Genomic DNA, 20,788 nt, shown 5'->3' on the forward strand with positions numbered 1-20,788 from the left:
TCTTAAAAATATTTCAACAAATGTTGTTTCTGGGCACAGACTTTTTGTACTAGGTTAACTGGGTTACTCTATAGCTTATGTTCTGCCTTTAAGTAGAATTAAAGTCTTCTGAGCATTATGGGTTCTCACTTGCTTCTGTCCTATGGATACTTAGTAAAATGAATTACATTACTTAGAGAATTGTTACTCCTCCTTTCTGTGCAGTCAATACAGGATATAGAGTCAGGTTATATCCTATAGTCAAACTTCTGCTTAGTTCTTTATTTCTTCTTTATTCTCTTTGTATTATTTCATGTGTTTTAAAATAAAAAAGACAATGTCAATTCAATTCTACTATTTGCTAGGCAGTATCATTGAAGTTAAAATTTCAACACCTACTTCATTGTCCCAAGTAAAAACACAGCTCCTGCAAATATCTGTTATATTGCATTTTCAATAACTTCCCTAGGTCCTAGAAATTCAGACAAGAACTACACTATTAATATCATGATATTTCTAATGCGTGCAGTACTGACATGAGACTGATACTAAAAACAGCAGAAGGTCATCTGCTCCACTAACCACTAGAGAGCAGTGCAGCTACACTTAATAGGAGCTATCAGAAACCAGATATGTATTGGTAAGTAGAACTGGCAAATAAAACTCTTATACAGCTCTGTCCTCATCGTTTGTCCCCAGGTGTCAATTTCTGAGTAGTATGTAAGAGACAATGAAAAAAACAACCTTCCAACTTCCAGCAAAACTGCGATAAACTTATTTCTTGCAACAAAAGTTGTATTGTGTGCAAACTGTTGATCTTAGATCTTGGCCAATGGGCTTCTTGGCATGTCCAGTTCTTTGGCTATTAGGTTCTCCACAGCAACAGTTCTGGGTTGGTGGGGATTTTTATTTATTTATTTTTTATTTTAGCTCTAGGCAAAACCAACAAGTATGTGCATCCCTGATGAACAACAGTCTCATTCAAAAGTTATGAAGGGCCAGATTTAGTCCAGCACAAAACACAAGCACCGCCTGCTCAAACCAACTGCAGTTTGTGAGTGCAACTCAACAACTGTCTTTGTATATCTACATGCATCAAGTAACCATTTGCTCTGGGACTACAATCTTTCCACTCCAGGCACCAATTCAGAATCACCATGCTCCTGCACAGCGTTCAGTTGCTTCCTGAATATCTAAACTCCTTTCAGAGAAAAGACACTGTTTTCAACACAGTAGTACTGGAATACATTAGAATACATTCCTTCCCCACTCCAGAAAAGAATATCTCCTTATATTAAAGTATGTTGTTGAAGAGGTGAAAAGCGATATTAGACTCAGTCTTTCCCATCTCGTGTAACTATGATGACTTTTTAACAAATAGAAAAGACAATAGTCCCTTCTTCCACCTATTTTAGTAAAGATGTCAGCTATTGCTAAAATGCAGTTCCCATTCCCATGAAATCTCTTTTTAAGATTTTCACAGACTAATTCAAATGTGTGGGTTTCCTGCAGTAGTAAGCTTTAGGATCTGAATTTAAGGCCACTTGATTTTTCAGCCTTTCAGCTGAGAGCTGCTTTTCTCAGCATTTATAGAACCATAATGTAGGACTTCAGTTTCAGTTTGAGAAACACCACAAGTTACAGTTTCAGTTCAGTAACTTTTCCTTTCAGTACTCATAGTTCCAATTTTTTGTAATGCCTGGCTGCATGGTTTTCCACAGTACTCTGATGCTCTATTTTATTCAACATGAAAATGTATTTTTGCAGCTTCTAAGAGTTTAAATTATTCTCCAGAAAGCTGTATTATCTTCTTTTCTGAACCTATACTGTCAAGTGATGATAAAATCCACTTTCCCGATGTGATGAAATAGGAAGCTAATCAATTCAGCTATGGCCTGCTGTTGCTCTCTCAGTAGTTTATAACGACTGATAGTTTTGTTCTTTACATAGGTTTTTATTAAACATTATAGAAGATCTTTAACAAACACTGGGAGTTAAATAAATGGTTAAATCCTGCCATGTACACATGATTAAGTTCACACGCAAGCACTTTTTTCAATTCTTTTTTGTAGCTGATCAAGTCACTGGCATATTATCTTATGACTTTTTTAAAGGAAGCAAAAGTCATTTCGCAGATAAGTAGAGGGGTTAATTTGATCAAAGTCACACAGAAAGTCAATATCTGAGCTGGAAATTGAATAGGCCTAAGATCTGTGTTCTGCTTTTACATGAGACATGAACAGAAGAAAGAACATTGTTCTATGTTGAAGTCATCTTCTCCCTTTGGATGTATGAATGGATATATATATTGGCTGTCCAGTCTGGGGAAAAGGAGGCTGAGGGAAGACCTTATTGCTCTCTTCAAACACCTGAAGGGTGCTTACAGCAAGAGCAGGGTTGGTCTCTTCTCACTGGTGACAGGTGACAGGATGAGGGGAAATGGCCTCAAGTTGCACCAGGGTAACTTTAGGTTGAATATCAGGAAAAACTTCCTTCCAGAAAGGGTTGTTAAGCACTGGGATAGGCTCCCTACAGAGGCGGCTGAGTCACCATTCCTGGATGTGTTTAAAAACCATTTGGATGTGGTGCTCAGGGACATGATTTAGTGGAGGGTTGTTAGGGTAGTATGGTTAGGTTGGGATTGGACTTGATGATCTTTAAGGTCTTTTGCAACCTGAGCAATTTTGTGATTCAATTCTATGTAAGTGCTTTATTATCAGGGCTATACAGAGTGTCCTCTTGCTGTCCTGATGTACTTGGGAGAAGTCTCCATGTTACAGATTGAGATTAGATTCAAGTCACTAATCCAGATAATCACCATAAGAGATATGCAGTCAGCAAATGGCAGTGCTGAAATAAACTAAAGGTCCAGTTCAAGTTTTGGAGAAGTCTAAAAGGCAAATGCAGACTGTCAAAACTAAACTTTGTTAGCTCATTAGACTGTAATTCATATTCTTCTTTCATCACACTTCTTATTCTAAATAAAAATAAAGTACTTCCCTAAGTTTGCTTGCAACTAAGTACTTGGAAAATACAGGAGAATAATATTAAGATATACATTTAAATAACTCATCAAGTAGATAAGCGTGACACAAAGCCCTGTGCATCTACTGACATTGATCTGTACACGACAAGTGACAAAAGGCACATATACTCATGGATTTGTATGAACTTTGGTGTAGAAGAACATTGTTTAGATTGGAAATTGTTCAAAATCATGCCCTCTTTGCTTCTACTATGAAAAATTCTGCTAACTAATCCTAGGTTTCATTTTAAGACACACAAGATGATGAAGGAAATACCAGAGCTGACACTGCTTTAAGAAAACCCTACATTTTGCTTCTAGATTTTTTTTTAACCTGGAGTTCATTATGAAGAAGCTCATGCACTTGCTTATGAAGTAGCTCTTATGCTTCAGTTTTCCTCAAGAGTCAGCTCTCAAAAACATGTAGCACTGTATTATCAGAAACATTACTCACAAATTACAAAGAAGCAAATGCAGGCATGTCAGATCCACAGCCCACTACTAAGTAACCAGATACATGTATTCTATACTCTCTGGAAATTTCTAATATTTTCGAATGTTGCAGCTTTGCGTGTTGTACTATCAGCAGGAACTGGGAGACAGTCCTTGGCAAAAAGAAAACAACAACTATTCTAACAAACAAACAAACCCCCCCACACACAAAAAAAGACAACAAACAAATGTTAACAAATAGGCAGCTGGAGTTGGGCAAATGATAGCTCAAGTATGATCAACTGCTGTTGCAATCCAACATCCACTTTCAGCATATACTTGGAAATCATTTCTGGAAATGTTAGGCTACAGTGAGCATCCTGCTGCTAGGCCAGCCATAGTTATCCTAAGGGGTCTTTACTGACATAGCATTTATCTGCTTACTATAGACATACAAAATTGAGTATTGTGGATTAAATGCTTAGTCAAGCTTCATGACAAGGGATCTAGATGCACTTGAATGATTTAAATGCCCAGCTAGCCTTGCAATCCCTTCCTAGAAATTTATAAGATCCCTGTAATAGAAAACATGTAGAAATACTGCCAAACTAGTACCTGACAGAAACTAAGTAACATGCGTGGTTTAAACAGGTATGAGCAGATTCATCTCTCTCTTACTATGTTTAATATAAATATTTTTATATTACAGTGTTATAAATATCTTATTTTTATCCTGACCACAAACAAGTAACACTTCTTAGTAAATCTGAATTCTACCGTCCTAGCTCATGTTAGGCTGAGCAACTTGAAGACAAGCCAATAAATGAGATCGAAGAACACAAATTACTGCAAAAGCATTTTTGCCACCCTGATCTTTGGAATCACATTGATAATTATCTGCATGACAGAGCCTGGTGAATTTATCACAGACTGGCATGATGAGATTGGTACAGCAATACAGGTTAATCATTTATTTCCATCCACTCCACTTAAAGATCAAACTTCAAAGTTATGCTTATCTTGATCTAGCTAGGCTGTAGCTAGCAAGCTAAAGAAAGCCACAAAACAGGAATCCACTCCCTTAGCTTTCAAGGCTTTCATGCAGAGAGCAACACTTCATGGATTTTTTAATGCAGCATCTAAGCAAAAATCGTAGGTTTGAAATCTGCACAAGGACAAGCTAAGCAGAAGGAAAAAGACTGTGGAATATTTCAATATAAAAATACCTTCCCCCAAGATTAGTTATAATATTAGAAGAAGAAAAAAAACTTCTACAGAACTCAAAGAACTCCGAATGAAGTGCACATAACATCACTCTTTTTACACGTAAGAAATCTGAAGTCATACTTCAGTATGTTCATAGTCCTAATTAACTTGTAAATTATAGGAGATCAAAAATAAGGCTGCTTGTTCTGCCACTGACATTCCATCCAACCTCAGGGAAGAAAAGCTCTTTATGCTGTCAGTTTTATACCAACATGGAGACACCATGCAACTCATAAATACCAGCCATTGTGGAGATTCCTGCTTAACTGACAGAGCTGTGGGGCTGATCAGAAAAGAATCCTAAGGATTCATACACAATGAAAAGAACTGCTAAGGATGGGAAATGGAGACAGAAAGGGAGCAGCAACAGGCTGCAACAGGAAATCCAGGAGCCACCTACTTGCTGTTCCCATGGTTAAAAGGTTTGGAGCTGGCTGCTTAGCCTGACTTACGAGGGGGCCTGAGGAATCACAAGTAGAGAGAGGCAAACAGCAAGAAAACTGACAGGAAAAGCACATCTGAGAGAAACTCCTGGTAGTTTAGGACTCACTCCATGAGAGCCCTCCCTTTTTGTCAAGGTTCAGAACTGCTGAATGGAGTTTGATGTAGAAATTTGTGCTTAAACCATGGATTTTGTTTTCAGAGCTTAAAAAGATGCCTGAAATGACAATCATGAGGAGAGAGATCAGCAACACTAATCTTTTTTAAACACATAAAAGACTACACCAGGTGTTTTAAGTTCCTTGAATGTAATCAGCAGCTTCTTCAAGAGAAAGTTAAATCTGACTAGAAATTAGAAAACTATTGAAATGCTCAAATAAAGTGTAATTTTCCATTGGTTAAGAGTTCATACAGTCCTGAAACAATGTGAATATGGAAGATGTTGCCATTATCCAAGAATTTTCAATCTATTAGTAAGAATAAATATCCAAACAGGTAGTTCAATCTTTTCATATGAAAATACTACACGTTATACATATGCATGAATTATATAACCATATTCTTCTACATATATTTGAACCACTGTACGGTCTCATGTTTCTACTGGACTCTAGTAAACTTGTCAACAAGTGGTTCAAGAGTTACACTGCATCACTGACAGAACACATCTGCAAAGACTATTAAAAAAAGATAATATGTTTAACAGTAAATCTGATGATCACCTAACTCCATACTTTTGTTTATATTTCTATACTACATAAATGATATAGATAGATAATGATAATTACAAAGGTCAAGAGACAATGCAATGCAATAAGAGAAATCATCTGACTAAGAAACAGACATTCTATTTGCCTTTTCTCTGAGCTGGCTGAACAGTGAGATGGGTGCCCGTGATTAGCACAGCACTGGGCATGGCCTATGACACTTTCTGAGACACCAAGTCTGCACTCAGCTCCATACTAGTACAACTACACATCTTCTGCTTTAAAAGCAGCTGGTTTTTATCTAGTTCCAACTACAGGGCTGGCAGGTATATGTCTCCCTAAGACCAATATCTTGCCTATAGCTGGCAATGCTCCAGCTCACAGTGAAATATAATAAGTTCAAAATATCTGCTGTAAGAGTAGATGGCTCACTTCAAATGAAGTGGATTATGAAATAGTCATAAAAAGAGCTCTGTTGGCAGATCGTAGATAACCTCTGCTGGGATAAACTTCTAAAAGTGGAAAGGTATAGGCAGAACAGGAGGTGTTTGCAACTAAACAGACCAGTTTGTACCACATTCAATCTTCTGGGAGACCAAAAGGTCTGGAAAACAAATGAACTCTGGTGCATGGTCAGTAGCAGCCCATTTTGAGTGCAACTACTTCAACTTTGTTTGTAACAATAATCTATGTTGTTTTCTTTTCCTCTTCCCTTAACTTCTGTACAGCCTAAAGGTGAGGAGTAGCCATTGAGTTACTTCCCCCTGCATCCTGTAAGCCAGATTAGCATTGATTTCAAAGTGAACCTGTGTGGAATGGAAAGCCACATCATTTTGGTATCACTAGCAAAATTCTAAATTTATGGTTACACTTCAGTAAAACATTTTGCTGCGGATCTGGAAGAAAAAGAAGATTATGATAACACCACACTAGTAAAATTCGTTAGAGCACAACCCTGTTAACTGTGTGATGAGCAAAATTCATTTCAGCATTCAGATTTACATTTATGTTTTGAAGCTAAGAGGCAGCAGATCTAGTGCCATCCATAGGAACAGGCTAACTATAATCCTGAATTCGGTACAAACAGATTTAGTACCAGAAAACTTGCTCAGTTTCAAACAGCACTATCTTATGGGGAAGAAAGAGCTAAGCCAGCGTGCGCTCATTTTCTGCATTATCTATCCTTCAATACTTAAAACCTGGGATCTACGGAAATCAACCATGTTGGATAAAATTCACTTAGCGGCACGTCAACTACTGTAGGAATGGACAGTAACAGAGCATTCACTGAACAGGCTATAGTATAGAGAATACACAGAAAGTGCCCTGAATTTAAACTACCTATTAAAGAGTGATGATATGAGTAGAGATTATAGCTCAGCACTAGACTAGAAAGGAGCAAATTGTTTCTGAAACTGAAGCAAGTTTTTGAAACCACCTGTGGGCATTCAATGGATCATTCATCTCATGCTTATTACATGGAGTCAAATAGATTCTCCCCAAATTAGAATGGAGATTTGTATTTGTTTTGCTGGGTAAATACATTTTCTCCAGTTGCACAAAGACTGTCCCACCAGCATAAAGTCCTATGCAACAAAGAAAATGTCAATACATTCTCCCAGTCTAATTATTACTTTCACTAGATAGACAGTTTTTTACTACAACTCAAATAAGATGAACACAATGAATGGGTTAGTGACTGTTTATAAAGAAGAGCAATAAAGATACTATCATTATTTGAGGCAATAAGGGAGGGAGAGATTCAACAGTGTGCTTACCAGTGAAAAAGTTAAACTACAGTGACCCCCTCCTTGACAAGATCAATGCCATGGTTGAGCTTTAGCCAGCCACATCATCATGTAAATTGCTTTCCTGATAAGCCAGTACATAAATTCTCTTTGCAAAGCTCTGCTACTTACCAAAAGTCTGCCTACGGACAGAAAGATGGCATTTAATGGAACTTGGAAAATTGAGAAAAATGAAAACTATGAAAAATTCATGGAAGCAATGGGTAAGCCTTACTTTTTGAATGCCTTTTAAAAGCAGGATACCACTATGGTGGAATACAAACTTAAGCTGCTCAGGAACTCCCATCTGGCTGACCTGTCTTTCGTTGTCTGCTGCTGTGCCCTTGCACACTGCCCTGCATTTATTTTCAAAAGACTCTACAGAGGGGAATGCAAGGTAGAAAAATACTCTGATTTTATTTGCGTTGTGATAATCGTATGCATTCAGCTAACTCCAGTAGAGGTACTTTAGTAGAATCTCTACATCTACATTTGTGGAAAAGGCTCAGAGAATTTGAATGGTAAACTTTAAATAGAATTATATGTAAGGAATAATATTTTCATAAGACTGTTTGAAAAATTACACAAGAAGGAAATTGCTGGTCTCCAGTTTTGCAGAACACACATGATTTGAGATATATTAACATGCCAGTGCTTACTTTAAGCTTGCACAAACTGCCTGTAATATGGATATAAACATAAGCATCCTAGTTGGATATTGGTTTGTATTACATGCTGCTGAACACTGCCTTGGTGAAAGGTGGAGAAGAGTAGGACCCTGAGTCAGAATCCTGGGCTGAGCTCCCTCAACTACAGAAAATGTCATGATATAAATGCTAATATGACGTTCTATTTTATTTTTCTCTGATTGATGCTAATTAATTTTTTTAGGTGTTAACATGATGAAAAGAAAGTTAGGAGCCCACGATAATCTGAAGCTCACTATTCAGCAAGATGGAAACAAATTTCTTGTCAAGGAATCGAGCAACTTCCGTACCATCGACATTGAATTCACTCTGGGAGTCAGCTTTGAATACAGTCTGGCTGATGGGACTGAACTTTCAGTAAGAGACTTTTGATATCAATGTGTATTCATTGGATAGCAATAACTTTACAAAGTACAGTTTCAGGATTAATGACTTGTTTTCCTAGGTTCTAGTTTAAACTTGGCTTTTAAGGTCAGGCAGTTCAGGAATGCTCGCACCTTATATATAAAGTCACAAATCAGCCCTAAATGTTAATGGTTCAGCATTGTGACAGGAAGCACAGGGATCCATTCAGTGCTCAAAAAACAGAGTATCCAGCAATTTCCATATGCTGAAATCCAGGCAATTGCAAACTTTACTTCTTATAATAGTCAAGTACACCACCTAGAATGTAGTGCGGGTATCTGTAAGAAATTAACCATATCAACAGATAAAAGGATCACCTGAGCCTGACAAAAGAGCAACTGAATAAGCTGACTTCTTCTTTAATATTTCATTTTTTTTACAGCCTTTCCAATTGAGTCCTAAAAATCATTATTACACTGTTTTAATCTCACTCCTGCAGCCTTTAAATCAAATCAGTGCCGTATTTATTGCAAAACATTTGTGTTGTTTCTTTTTCCCCATCACAGGGTTCTTGGAACCTGGAAGGAAATAAACTCGTAGGAACGTTTACTAGAAAAGATAATGGAAAAGCACTCACAGCGTACAGAGAAATTGTAGGCAGTGAACTTGTACAGGTGAGTTGAGCAGTTGCTTATACACAATTTAAGAATACAATGAACTGAAAACATTCTCAGAGATACCTTGAAAGTCCAGTGTACTTTGCTCAAAACCAAATAGCCCCAGTTATCTTCAGATTAAATCCTCAAGTCTAGTAAAAGTATTAAAATTTAGAACTTTGTAATTTGGAACATAAAACTGGCAACGTGTGATTTCCTACCTGTGTGAGCTGTATCTTATCAACACATTGTGAAGTCTGTGAATACAAGCTGTATGTAGAAGCCACATACATACTATACACATTCTCCCTGAAGGCCCCATTTTTTTTTGCCTTCTAAAGACAAAGTACAGGAGTTTTCCCAAGGATAAGGTGCTCAGCAGCTGACACAGCAGGAAGCTAGAGACAAAAGAGAAACCTTCCATAGCTCTGTGACCAGCTGGTCACAAACTTCTTAAATAAATAACCCTCCCATGAACAGGTGTGAGATCTGAGATATAAGAACACAAGGGGCCAACTCTTTCTCACATTTCTAATAAACACAGGCACAAAGGTGACACTTGGGAATATGGCATTTCAACATTTTGGGAGTGGTTTTTTGTTGGTTTTGTGTTATTATTTGTTTTGTGTTTTTATTTGAAAGCTCCAAGAACTGTCCAGTGGTAGTTCAAATGTTTCCATAGAGAATTTAGGCCTACTGACAACAGGTTGCTTGCTTTCCTTCTGTTCCTTTCCTCAGAGCCCTTCCATGGGCTTTTAAGCCCCAAATGGCCACTCGACACAATTAATTAAACCACCTTTATCACAACACCTGTGCAACGAAATTTTATATGTTAGCAATGACTGATTTTTCTTCTTAATTTCTGAACAGACCTATGTGTACGAAGGAGTTGAAGCCAAGAGAATCTTCAAAAAGGAGTAAACACTTTAGCCAAAACAGCACTGGAATCAAAATCCTATTAAAAGAAAGACAATTTTTTCTACATATACTGTTTTGTTTGTTTGTTTGTTTGTTTTTTAAATCTCCTCACAGCAACTCCTAAGCTGTGATTATCCAGCCCTAATGAAAACACAACTTTACATTTAGTGTTTTACCTCTAAAAAATAATCCAGTTAAAATCTGAAGACTAAAATGTTACTTGTGGGAAGTCTTACCTGAGTAACCAAAGGCAGCCAAAACTATTTTCTATAATCAGAATATCAATATTTTTTGTACTGGTTCTTGAATGGCAACTTTGCTTCCTTACCACGATATTTGTAGTGACAAATGGTTTCTCTGTGTATGGAGCATTGTGTAATAAGGATGTGAAAGCTTAAGAGAACCCTGAGAACAAGCAAGTCTCAAGAACTGTAAATAGAAATATACAATAAATAAAAAAATATGCTGATAACACAGCTTGTTTTGATGTTTTAAATACTATCCATGGTACCTTGCTGGCATCAACAGAAACAGTATCAAGTACTTAGTGATGAGAGACAGATATCTTGCACTGTAATTCACAGAATGACCTGGGTTGGAAGGGACCTCAAGGATGATGTAGTTCCAACCCCCCTGCCTGGCAGGGCCACCAAACATACACATTTACTAGATCAGGTTGCCCAGGGCCCCGTCCAACATGGTCTTGAACACCTCCAAGGACGGGGCATCCACAACCTGCCTGGGCAGCCTGTTCCAGGGCCTAACCACTCTCCTAGTGAAGAAAAAGTAATTGTGTAAGATTGGTTTATAAAGTATGGCAATGCTTTAAAAACACACAGGCTTTGAGCTGTCCCAGTTTACTGAGGGTCAAAATGATTGTCAAGAAGAGTGCCAGCAGCTCTGAGAGATTTTCTTTCAGGACACGAATGACAATATTCAAGGAGCCTGAACTAGATAAGGAACAATTTCAGACTAAGCTGAGTTCACATGCTGTGTTTCTAATGGGTAACAAACAGGCACCACGTTCTGCTCATGCCGCTTACTCTAGAGCTTCTAAGTTCAACCCAGCCCTGTGCTTATTCACATTTCTAAATGTAAAAAGTAAAAGAACTAAAACCAAACCTCATTCTTCAGTTACTTCTGTAGCTGAAGCCTCTCGGGCCGAACCCTGTTGCGGGTCGCAGGGCTCCCTCTGCTGGCAGTGTGCTCTTATGACGCATCCAGGACTCCACCTGGGTCTATGACGCAACTCACCTCCTTATTTATAAATGTATGTATCTATAAACCCCTTACAGTGCTGATCGAGCTGGCGGGTCTCATTGTAGTGCCAGCTTTGTGTCTCGGGAGCTCCTCACACAGCTTAACTCTGTGTGCTTAGGGAGCACCAATAGCCGCCAAGGATAAGGGCGTATCTCGCAACAGCTCCCCGTGTTGGATGTTAGGGGGAAGTTCTTCACTAGGAGAGTGGTTAGGCCCTGGAACAGGCTGCCCAGGGAGGTTGTGGATGCCCCGTCCTTGGAGGTGTTCAAGGCCAGGTTGGACGGGGCCCTGGGCAACCTGATCTAGTAAATGTGTATGTTTGGTGGCCCTGCCAGGCAGGGGGTTGGAACTACGTGATCCTTGAGGTCCCTTCCAACCCGGGTCATTCTGTGATACTGTTACTTTATTTTCCTACCTATCTGTACACCAGCATTTCCCAGCTGATCTTTCTCTCTCTCCATGAAGCCACCAGGGCGGTGCCCGCTCGCGGCCGTGCTGGCGGTACGTGCGCTCCGCTCCCATTGGCCGCACACCGGGAAGCGTGACGAGCGCCTGCGCGCTGCTCACCCCGCGGCCGCTGGGTGCCGAGATGGAGGCGGCGGTTCGGCGGCGGCCGCGGCCCGAGGAGCAAAGCGCGGCCGATGGAGAGCGGGCGCCGGCACTGTCGGGACAGTCCTACTGGCTGGACCTGTGGCTCTTCGTCCTCTTCGATGTGGCGCTCTTCGTATTTATCTACCTGCTGCCCTGATGGGCCGGGCACAGGTCAGTCGGGGCGAGGCCGGAGCGGGGCGGGATCCCCTCCAGGCGGCACCGGGGGTGGAGGAGTAGGAGCGGGGGAACCTGCGGCCGCCTCAGCAGCTGGAGGGTCCGTCACCTCCGGCCTGTCCGCCCTCACACGCAGCCGCAGTCTGCGGGCTGCTGCTGCCGCACGGGACGAACACAAGGGTTTCAGGTTAATGGGCCGTGAAGCAGATGCCGAGATTCACGGACAAAGAGCTGTAAATGCAGACGTAATAACAAACAATTAGCAGCTTGGCTTCCTTCGCCATAAAAGCTGCCGGTTTGTAGGCCAGGCAGCACACCGGCTCCTTCTTTCATGCTTGCTGCATCTTCCTAAGGCTGTACAGCTCTGAGGGTAACCAGAGCTTTCTGTTCTCCACAGAGCCACGTGGATCAGGAATCGCTGGATGCACCTTATGAACACAAGCAGGACCATGTGGAGGAGCAGCATTTGCACAGCACACACAACAGTGGAGAATGAGAGTTCCCAGTGATGGAAAGGCAAGAGGCCCCCTGAGCTGGAGAGATGGGTGCATGCTGTATCACTGTACATCCCGGGATGTATGATGAGTATTGTCCTTAGGATTGCGTCTGTATCCTGTCTTTCCACGTTCTAAATGGTGCCTTGCAGGACAGGAGGCAGCTTGACTGTGCTTTTGTAATTTCCTTGAAGACTTGTTGAGTATAAATGAAAACATGCACTGTTTGAATAAAATCCAGCAGTTAAGAGACTGAAATTGTTACTCAGACTTATTTGTTCAGAAGATGTCACTGACCCCATTTGTCTTGCTTTCAAAAAGTTAATCAAATTAGTTCAGTGCTATGCCTTTGTGTTATTTGTTTTACCTCTCTGTACCAGAGTGCATGTGAGTGCACAGCAGTAGCTGCTGCCCTCACCTGCTGATTTAGGTAATAGGTCTGATTTCCTTACTACAAGCAGCAAAGGAGGGAGTTTACAAGAGCATTCTTAAGCAACTGACAGGTTACGTATATCCACTCCCATCAAAAAATTCTATGTCTCTGGTTTTAATGAGGCCTTCATAAACAGTGTTGCATCAGGGAACATCTTGCATGCTCAACTTGCTTGCCAGACCAATCAGGTTTTGGGGAAGATTATGGATGAATGCAGTTCAGCATCTGTATTCTTTATTTTCACCTTATTAATAATTCAGTTGAGAAATAAAATTTCATTTTTCAGGAACAAAATGTAACTGGATTTCTGAGTTCAGTTGCTCTGGTGTAGTGTTGTGCCAGGCTGTAGTGGTTTAGGTTTTTCTTTCAGTTAGGTCTGACATACAGGGTTTTACATATCTCGGAAAACTTAAAGCTATCAAAGCATAGGTTTGCGATGCTTTGAGCTCAAGCTATTTCAGGTATTGCTGCTATTCTAGCTTTGAAAGGGGAAAAGGAGGCTGAGGGGAGACCTTATTGCCCTCTTCCAGTATCTGAAAGGTGCTTACAGTGAGAGTGGGGCAAGTCTCTTCTCAGTGGTGACAAATGACAGGATGAGGGGAAATGGCCTCAAGTTGCGCCAGTGCAAGTTCAGGTTGGACATTAGGAAGAACTTCTTTACAGAAAGGGTAGTTAAGTACTGGAATAGGCTCCCCAGGGAGGTGGTTGAATCGTCATCCCTGATTGTGTTTAAGAGCCGTTTGGATGTGGTGCTCAGGGATATGATCTAGCAGAAGGTTGTTAGAATTAGGGTACTATGGTTAGGCTGTGGTTGGACTTGATGATCTTCAAGGTCTTTTCCAGCCTGGGTAATTCTATGATTCTATGAATGCATCAAGAGAAACTTCATTTATACCCAGTACAGCAAAACTGGAAGGGCAAGAAAAAACAAGTATAAAACTAAGCAAGCAGCTGTCACCAAGTATGTGGAATCACAGTGTTAAAACTGATCCATGCATTTCTTAAAGATTAGAAAGCCAACTTTATAAAGCAGTACTTGACTTTATAAAGCAGTACTTGAGATGATGAATTTTACTGTTTAAATATGATCATGGAACCACTGTCTCTTCAGAACTTTCAAGCGTTACTGTTAACTATCCCCATTTAAAGGTGTGGTTCTGGAAAGCCAGAGTGTGCTTTTATGGTTGCAGGTTTATTGTCAGGCAGGGGGGTTGGAACTTCATGATCCTTGAGGTCCCTTCCAACCCAGGTCACTCTGTGACTCTATGTGATTTGTTGTGGCTTTTAAGGAAAGCATGACATACAAAAAGAATACAGACAAAGTATTTTATATTTTTATCTGATAATTTGAACAAGCAGTACTTTGCAAGAAAATAGTTCTAAAGACTGAAAAATATATTAATTACAAGACTTATTAATGTATTTACTGTTAAAAATATGTCTAGGCTCTTATACAAATCTATAGCCAGAAGGGGACATTTATAAAAAAATAAATAGGCACCCTGGGTAAGTCAAGACAAGTTATCACTTATTTGTTAGCAAATATTACATACACACATGGAGTGCAGAGTCAAATATAAAAAACAAAGGTGCCTCAATTAGCTGTATACTATTCTCATTAAATACCTGGTAAACATGGGGCACGTAAAAAGTTGCCTGGTAAGATTGTTTCAAGCAAAGCAAGGAGACAGGAGTACATCTAAATTAATGCGTCTACTTTAAAAATAAGTGTTACCAGTTGTGCTCGCTGGAAACCAAATTCATTGGCATCAGTAACAGGCGTTCATTCATATTGCTTATTGTCCACCAGTATGAACATTGCTACTCATGTTTAAAAATAACCGTTATAACATCATTCACAGTTGTTGCTGTGCTATTTATACATAAAAATACTGTCATTTCAAATACAATTTCTGCAAACATTTTACAAAGTATACAGTATTTACAAATTCCATCCTCTGGTTTTTATACACAAGTATTAGAAGCCAGCTTTACTGAAATGCTGTGTATAGCATATAACATTAGAAAAAAAATTCATTTACAAGTGTTGAAGTCTCTTCCAAAACTAAGACAACCAGGAATCTTCCAAGGTTTCTCACAGCCAAGGCTTTATCTCCGCTCTGTTTACAAGAGGATACTTGTCTTCAGTTTGCCACCAACCGATCCTAAACACGCATCGTTATTTGTACGACAAACTCCAGAATTCATTTCTCAAGTGCTGTAACAAATTCTCATCAATAAGGTAAGAATAATGTTCATCTAAGATACCTGGTTTGTTGCATACGTCGTGTTCCAGTTTCACTACGAGTTACAAGTAGTTTAAAACACTGATGATGAAGAATCACCAAATGTACAACTTCATTTATCGTTAAAGAGTTCGACCAAACGTCAACATTTGGTTCAAGCACTAAAACTCACAAGGTTTAGAAACTCAGGTTTATACTCATAAGGTATAGAAACATAAAAAAAGCCTTTCTCACTAACAGTGCAAGCATAAGCAAGAGTGTTTGCCATGAATATTTAACCTGCTTGAAATATTTTGTTAACTAAAAGGCATTCATGTTTAGATATAGTCAGCAGCACCCCAATTTTAAGATAAAACAGAAATAATTACAAAATTCAGCCTGTCCAGATTAATTTTAAGTAATACATTATTTAGAATGGACTGAATGAGAACTCAAAGCCTACACTCCTGACACTGCAGCACAGAGTGGGTTATCAAATGCACGAGGGCAAAATCCTGTTCCCCCTGCTTTTTTCCCCACTTCCTACCTGTGCACTGATTTAATGTATAACTAAATAAAAGATAAATGAAACTTCTCTTCTGCTTTGTTACTGAATTAAGTTGGATTAGTGAAAGCCACAGTAAATGCCAAACCTGCCAAAACAGCAGGGCAGAGTGCTACAGCAGAGGAAACAACTTATTTCATGCTACCCCAGGCTGAACAGCTGCAGGATCAGTCGCACTTAATTGCTGTGATGGTACTTAGCTATTTGTAAGGAGGTAAAATTTGTCAGTAAAATCATGTATAATCCCCACTAAACATTGCCAAAAACATCAAGCTGAAGAGCTAAGAAGTTCAATAAATAACGACAGCCTCTCTGGGGACACAGTTATCTATAGCACACTGCGCTGCACAGAGTGCTACATTATCTCAGCAAAGCTCCCTTTTCTCAAAAAGAAGCTGGACATGATTATCTTCTGAGATCCCTTCCAGCCTCCAACCTCAGGCTGCTCTTTGATTCTTTAGTTCTGAAACCTTATAAAAATACTCATCTAATAGTTGTGTAGTAACTGTATTTTAAAATTAGCATCACTATTACTATATCAGTTTGTAGCTTATATAATTGAATTTCAGTAAGGATAAAGCTTACAGGATGAACAAACCTGATAAAAAAAGTTCAATAATTTGTACAGAGTAGGTGTATCAACAGGACAGTATTAGTATAGAGTTTACTTGGCACTGCTGCTGCACAGAGTGGAGCAGGGGAGTCAGGAACAAAGCAGTACAGCCAAGGGAGCCCTGCTCTTTGCTGCCTTGCAGCACTGGCAGCTCTAGGGATTTGCTGGGCTCCTTGTACTGTTGGTACCTAATGAAAAGAAGATGTAAGCTGGTTAGCAGCAGGAAGCAGGACAGCTCCCCAGGGAAGGAGGACAAGGACAGAGAGGCAGACCATGACCAACGAGAAAAGGGACATGGGCAGTTTGGGCCAAGAGCACAGTAGCCAGTACTCAGCTGACAAGTGCTAAGTAGCAGAAAAGCTAGGGGATGATCATCTCTGGACTTGCCAAGGATGCTTCCTGCTATAGCTTCAGGCTCTGCCAGCAGAAGGACAGCAGGGTGACCTGTGTCTATGAAGGACAGAGTGACACTGAAAAGTTTAGGGTACATCTCCATGACGTGGACATGATTCCAAGCATTGAGCAGGCTGATGCCAGCTTCAGCAGCAGCACAGCATAGCCAGAAATCTATGATGGGGCAGCAATTCAGTTTGTTGGGCACACAGCCAGGTACGCCCAGCACCACAGCTCCCACCTCCAACTGTCTGCAGTCTTGCACCTTTCTGCTCATGGGCACAAGTTTTTTTGCCCCCTCAAGTCCTGAAGGCAGTTGTGATTTGCCATCTGACAACCACAACCCCCAGCAAGCCTGACACATGAGGGATTGCCCCTGTGGCAGAATGATCTACTGCAGCATCTCTGCTGCTGCCTAGAGAAGAAATGCCTCAACTGCTTCCTTGGGCTCCCAGAGTGCCTCAGGACATGGGTCTAGTCCTGGCCTTCTGAACAGCTGGCCTGCTAAACATCTTCCAGCAAGCTACCCACAAGATCTCACAAGGAGCTGTGAAATCAGCTTACAAGAAGGCTGATCCTAGTGGCCTTCTCATACAAAACTGCACTGATGAGACTCACAGCTGGTCACAGACAATGACCTGCTAGAAGGAAGAAGAGGGCAGGCAGGATGCAAAGACAGAAAGCAGACGGAAGGCCCCGTGCTGCAGCCTGCTGCAAAGAGAAGCAACATCCTACTTGGGACAGTCGCCCCAGCACAGAAGCCAGCGACACAGCCATAAATTTTCACCCTGCCTTCCTATCCCATGAACTGGCACAGCCTGGGTGGCCATTCTGCACAGGATCTGTCATTACTCCTCTCAGCTGTGGTTATGCAGGGACTCAGCAAGAGGCACCACTAATGTGCCTCGATGCGCTTGCTAAGGGCAAAGTGGAGAACCTGCCTGTCCCAGCACCTCCTTGGGGCTAGTGCAGCAGACACTGCTCAACACACAGTGGGTATTGCTCCTAAACATCTTCTCTGCTGACAAACCACGTTTTTGGGAACCTGACTTCACACAACTTAAGACGATGTTGAGTGGAGGATTGCAACAAAGCACTTTTAACATGCAGGCAGTGATCACTGACAGTCTTGGAGAGACACTTCATTACTGCTGGGACCTGTGTACAGATGTCAGTAAATTGATTCTATGAACAAATGCTCTGTCTGTGAGAATCTGTGCAGAACTCTGTGGAGGAACATGGGCACAGGGAGCTGAGTGCACAACTGACGCACAACCAGGGAGCAGTAGCAGAAAGCACAGAATCCACAGACCCACAGACTGAATAAGGTTAGAAGGGCACTCTGGAGACTATATGGGGAGCTTATAAGACAGAAGGGCACAGATTTTTAGTACGGTCTGTGTGACAGGACAAGGGGAAATGGTTTCAAAAGCCAGGAAGAGGGGAAATTCAGATTGAATGTAAGTGCTTGTTTTTGTTTTGCTATTGTTTTTTCTTTCTTTCTTTTTTTTTTTTTTTCCTTTACAATAAGGTTAGTGAAGTACTGGAACATGTTGCCAAGACGTGATAGGTGCCCCATCCTTGGGGCATTCTCAAGGTCTGGCTGAACTGGACTCTGAGCAACCCAGCGTAGCTGTAGGTTTCCCTGGCCATGGTAGGGGCATTGAATCATGACCATTGAAGGTCCCTTTCAACTCTAATGATTGTATGAATTTATGATTCTACTTGAATTCCCTTTAAAAAAAAAAATATCTTACCTATCACTTACAAACAAAACAGTTCTAAAGAACTATTATTATTAAGGCTTTTAAATAGCAAGTTAGAAAAATCTCTGGATAAACTCGTATTAAAGACACTTAAAGGTTTGTGAAAGCACAAACTCTCAGCAACATCAGCCAAAAAACCAACCTCCTGCTACCTGTCAGGGAAAATACTGCTCTGCTATACTCACTGTGTAATATTTACTGGTAATATATTTATTTATTCCTTTTGTTAGTCTAAGTATGTAGTGACTGAAGTCTGAAGGAACACTTCTTATACTGCAGCTACAGAAGTCTTAAAAAAAAACCAAACAACTATCAATTAGTAAAATCTAGTTGATCTCACTGCTGTAAAATGCATACACTGAAAGGGAACCTTTTTAACGTAAATTATAGACGACAAGCCAAGTGACAGAGGTAAGCATTAAGGCAACTAGGAGTAATAAATCGAAGAACTAGAAGTTTAGCACCTCTTCTATGTTCACCTATGTCTGCATATCCATTTAAACTCCTAAGCAAAATACAGCCGACTGGTTACCAACCTACCACACACAGATTCAAGTCCTGTGCCCACTTACAGACTACATGAAGTGCAACAGTCAGATCCAAATGTATTTGTATCTATCTACTGCAGTGTAAGCCTTCTACATTTGCTTTGTACCTTTGCTCAGATGTGGGATGCCTGGGCTCAAGAGTAGTATGGTACGTAGCATTCAGTTCTACTCCAGCTGGTGTTAGATGCTTTTCTTTATGAAAGCTTCCACTATCTGTAAAATAAAGCTTGGGTCTCTGATGATATTTCATCCTGTATGTGTCAGTCATACAACTGTCTACTGAAAAATAAGTTGTCAGGGATACACTGTCATTTCCATCCGCGTAGCCAGCACTTGGTCCTGTATGACGAGGTCCTTTCTTTAAGAAATTCTCAGACATCAACCAAAAGTCATTAACTGGTAAGCTAGGTGGAGAATCTGGTTTATGAACAAACAACTCGTTCCCTTGAAATGACTCTTTAAGCCTTTGTTCGCTTGTAAATACATTTGTTTCTGATGCAGACTTAAAAGGTGCACCTGTTTGTCTGAAATTATTCTGCAACGCTTCTGTTGATTTTACATCAGCTACTGAGTTATTTTCTGATCCTGGCAAAATATTCAGAGCATATTTCTTTGGAGGTAAAGGGGGAGGAAGATTCTGGTAAACTGCTTCTGGCACCCAAAGAGCATCCACCCTTCGGAGCTGGTGTCCGGCACGCTCACAGGGGGGAGACAGCACAGCAGGCCTTTCTGAGGGATTCTGTGGCACAAAAGGTGAAAACCCCACTTTGGGACCAAACGTTCTTGCATGATGAGGCTGTGGTTGGGAAGAAGGGTGAAAGTCATTGTTGATAGGCTTCCTTCCACAGCTGTTTTCTGTGTAAGGGTGGGATACACCATCAGCACAGTATGCTGACACATTCATTGTCTCAAATCTGTCTGGATTTAGCCACTCTGATGAATTCTGTTCATTTGCCTTGTTCCTACTGTCTGACTTGACGATCTCTTTAACAACCGGCTGTAGAGTTGATGATGGGTAAAATTTCCTATTAATCTCAGGCATTTCAGCTCTAAAACAAACAAAAGAAAGAGAGGATGTAAGTATCTGTACATACATAAAAGGCCAAATGACCAAGCATCTTCAACGACAACAGCCCTGGTATCACTGCCTGGATATCCCTGAGCTGACTAAAGATCTGGTTAATACAGCTGTTTAACTGTTACTTATATCAAATCACTACAAGCTTCTTTCATTTGAAATGTAGTGGGTCCCAAAAAACCCTCTGCAGAACATTAAACAGCCATAAGAAGAAAATTCCTTAGAGATTCTGGACTATATCTAATAGAAATTCTGCTTTCTTCAAGCATCTTTGTGACTCAGTGTGATACATCAGTTTTTCAAGAAGTGCATTTAGATTCTTGATTTTTAAGGGGTTTTGAGCACTTCTGTTCCAATCATAAGCAACAGGTATACAGCCACAGCT

At 40.5% G+C, this 20,788-nt stretch overlaps 3 protein-coding genes and 1 long non-coding RNA gene across 16 annotated transcripts in view; 2 read left to right on the forward strand and 2 right to left on the reverse strand.

Annotated features, from left to right (window-relative positions):
• LOC107313554 (uncharacterized) overlaps positions 1-12,031 on the reverse strand; it is a 115,195-nt gene extending 103,164 nt beyond the window's left edge. For 8 of the 10 annotated variants that reach the window (XR_001555058.3, XR_014945916.1, XR_014945914.1 and 5 more), the window contains exon 1: positions 11,386-11,519. This is a non-coding gene — a long non-coding RNA (uncharacterized LOC107313554). Of the gene's footprint in view, positions 1-11,385; positions 11,520-11,938 lie in introns of those variants that run through there. The other 2 variants (XR_014945920.1, XR_014945912.1) reach the window with 1 other exon arrangement.
• Positions 7,714-10,735, forward strand: FABP2 (fatty acid binding protein 2). Its single transcript, XM_015861896.2, has 4 exons — positions 7,714-7,861; positions 8,529-8,701; positions 9,256-9,363; positions 10,216-10,735. Exons 1-4 carry the CDS (start codon positions 7,795-7,797, stop codon positions 10,264-10,266), a joined length of 399 nt encoding a protein of 132 aa, XP_015717382.1. The 5' UTR covers positions 7,714-7,794; the 3' UTR covers positions 10,267-10,735.
• Positions 11,983-13,040, forward strand: LOC146761085 (uncharacterized). Its single transcript, XM_085546952.1, has 2 exons — positions 11,983-12,285; positions 12,686-13,040. The coding sequence occupies exons 1-2, from the start codon at positions 11,983-11,985 to the stop codon at positions 12,782-12,784; spliced, it is 402 nt and encodes a 133-aa protein (XP_085403078.1). The 3' UTR covers positions 12,785-13,040.
• A 1,487-nt stretch (positions 13,041-14,527) lies between these two features.
• USP53 (ubiquitin specific peptidase 53) overlaps positions 14,528-20,788 on the reverse strand; it is a 34,643-nt gene continuing 28,382 nt past the window's right edge. For all 4 annotated transcript variants that reach the window (XM_015861901.2, XM_085546930.1, XM_085546931.1 and 1 more), the window contains one exon: positions 14,528-20,374. In XM_015861901.2, the coding sequence (XP_015717387.1) occupies positions 19,393-20,374 (982 nt within the window). In that variant the 3' untranslated portion in view covers positions 14,528-19,392. The remainder of the gene's footprint in view (positions 20,375-20,788) is intronic.

The sequence above is a fragment of the Coturnix japonica genome, chromosome 4, assembly GCF_054131305.1.
Source record: "Coturnix japonica strain WE chromosome 4, WE-NBRP24, whole genome shotgun sequence".
NCBI lineage: Eukaryota > Metazoa > Chordata > Aves > Galliformes > Phasianidae > Coturnix > Coturnix japonica.

Bases quoted from the DNA above. Each gene is read 5' to 3' on its own strand.
- FABP2 (XM_015861896.2), top strand. From the start codon at position 7,795: ATGGCATTTAATGGAACTTGGAAAATTGAGAAAAATGAAAACTATGAA. The intron at 7,862-8,528 runs GTAAGCCTTACT...TAATTTTTTTAG, and splicing joins AAAATTCATGGAAGCAATGG to GTGTTAACATGATGAAAAGA. The intron at 8,702-9,255 runs GTAAGAGACTTT...TCCCCATCACAG, and splicing joins CTGATGGGACTGAACTTTCA to GGTTCTTGGAACCTGGAAGG.
- LOC146761085 (XM_085546952.1), top strand. From the start codon at position 11,983: ATGAAGCCACCAGGGCGGTGCCCGCTCGCGGCCGTGCTGGCGGTACGT. The intron at 12,286-12,685 runs GTCAGTCGGGGC...TGTTCTCCACAG, and splicing joins CCCTGATGGGCCGGGCACAG to AGCCACGTGGATCAGGAATC.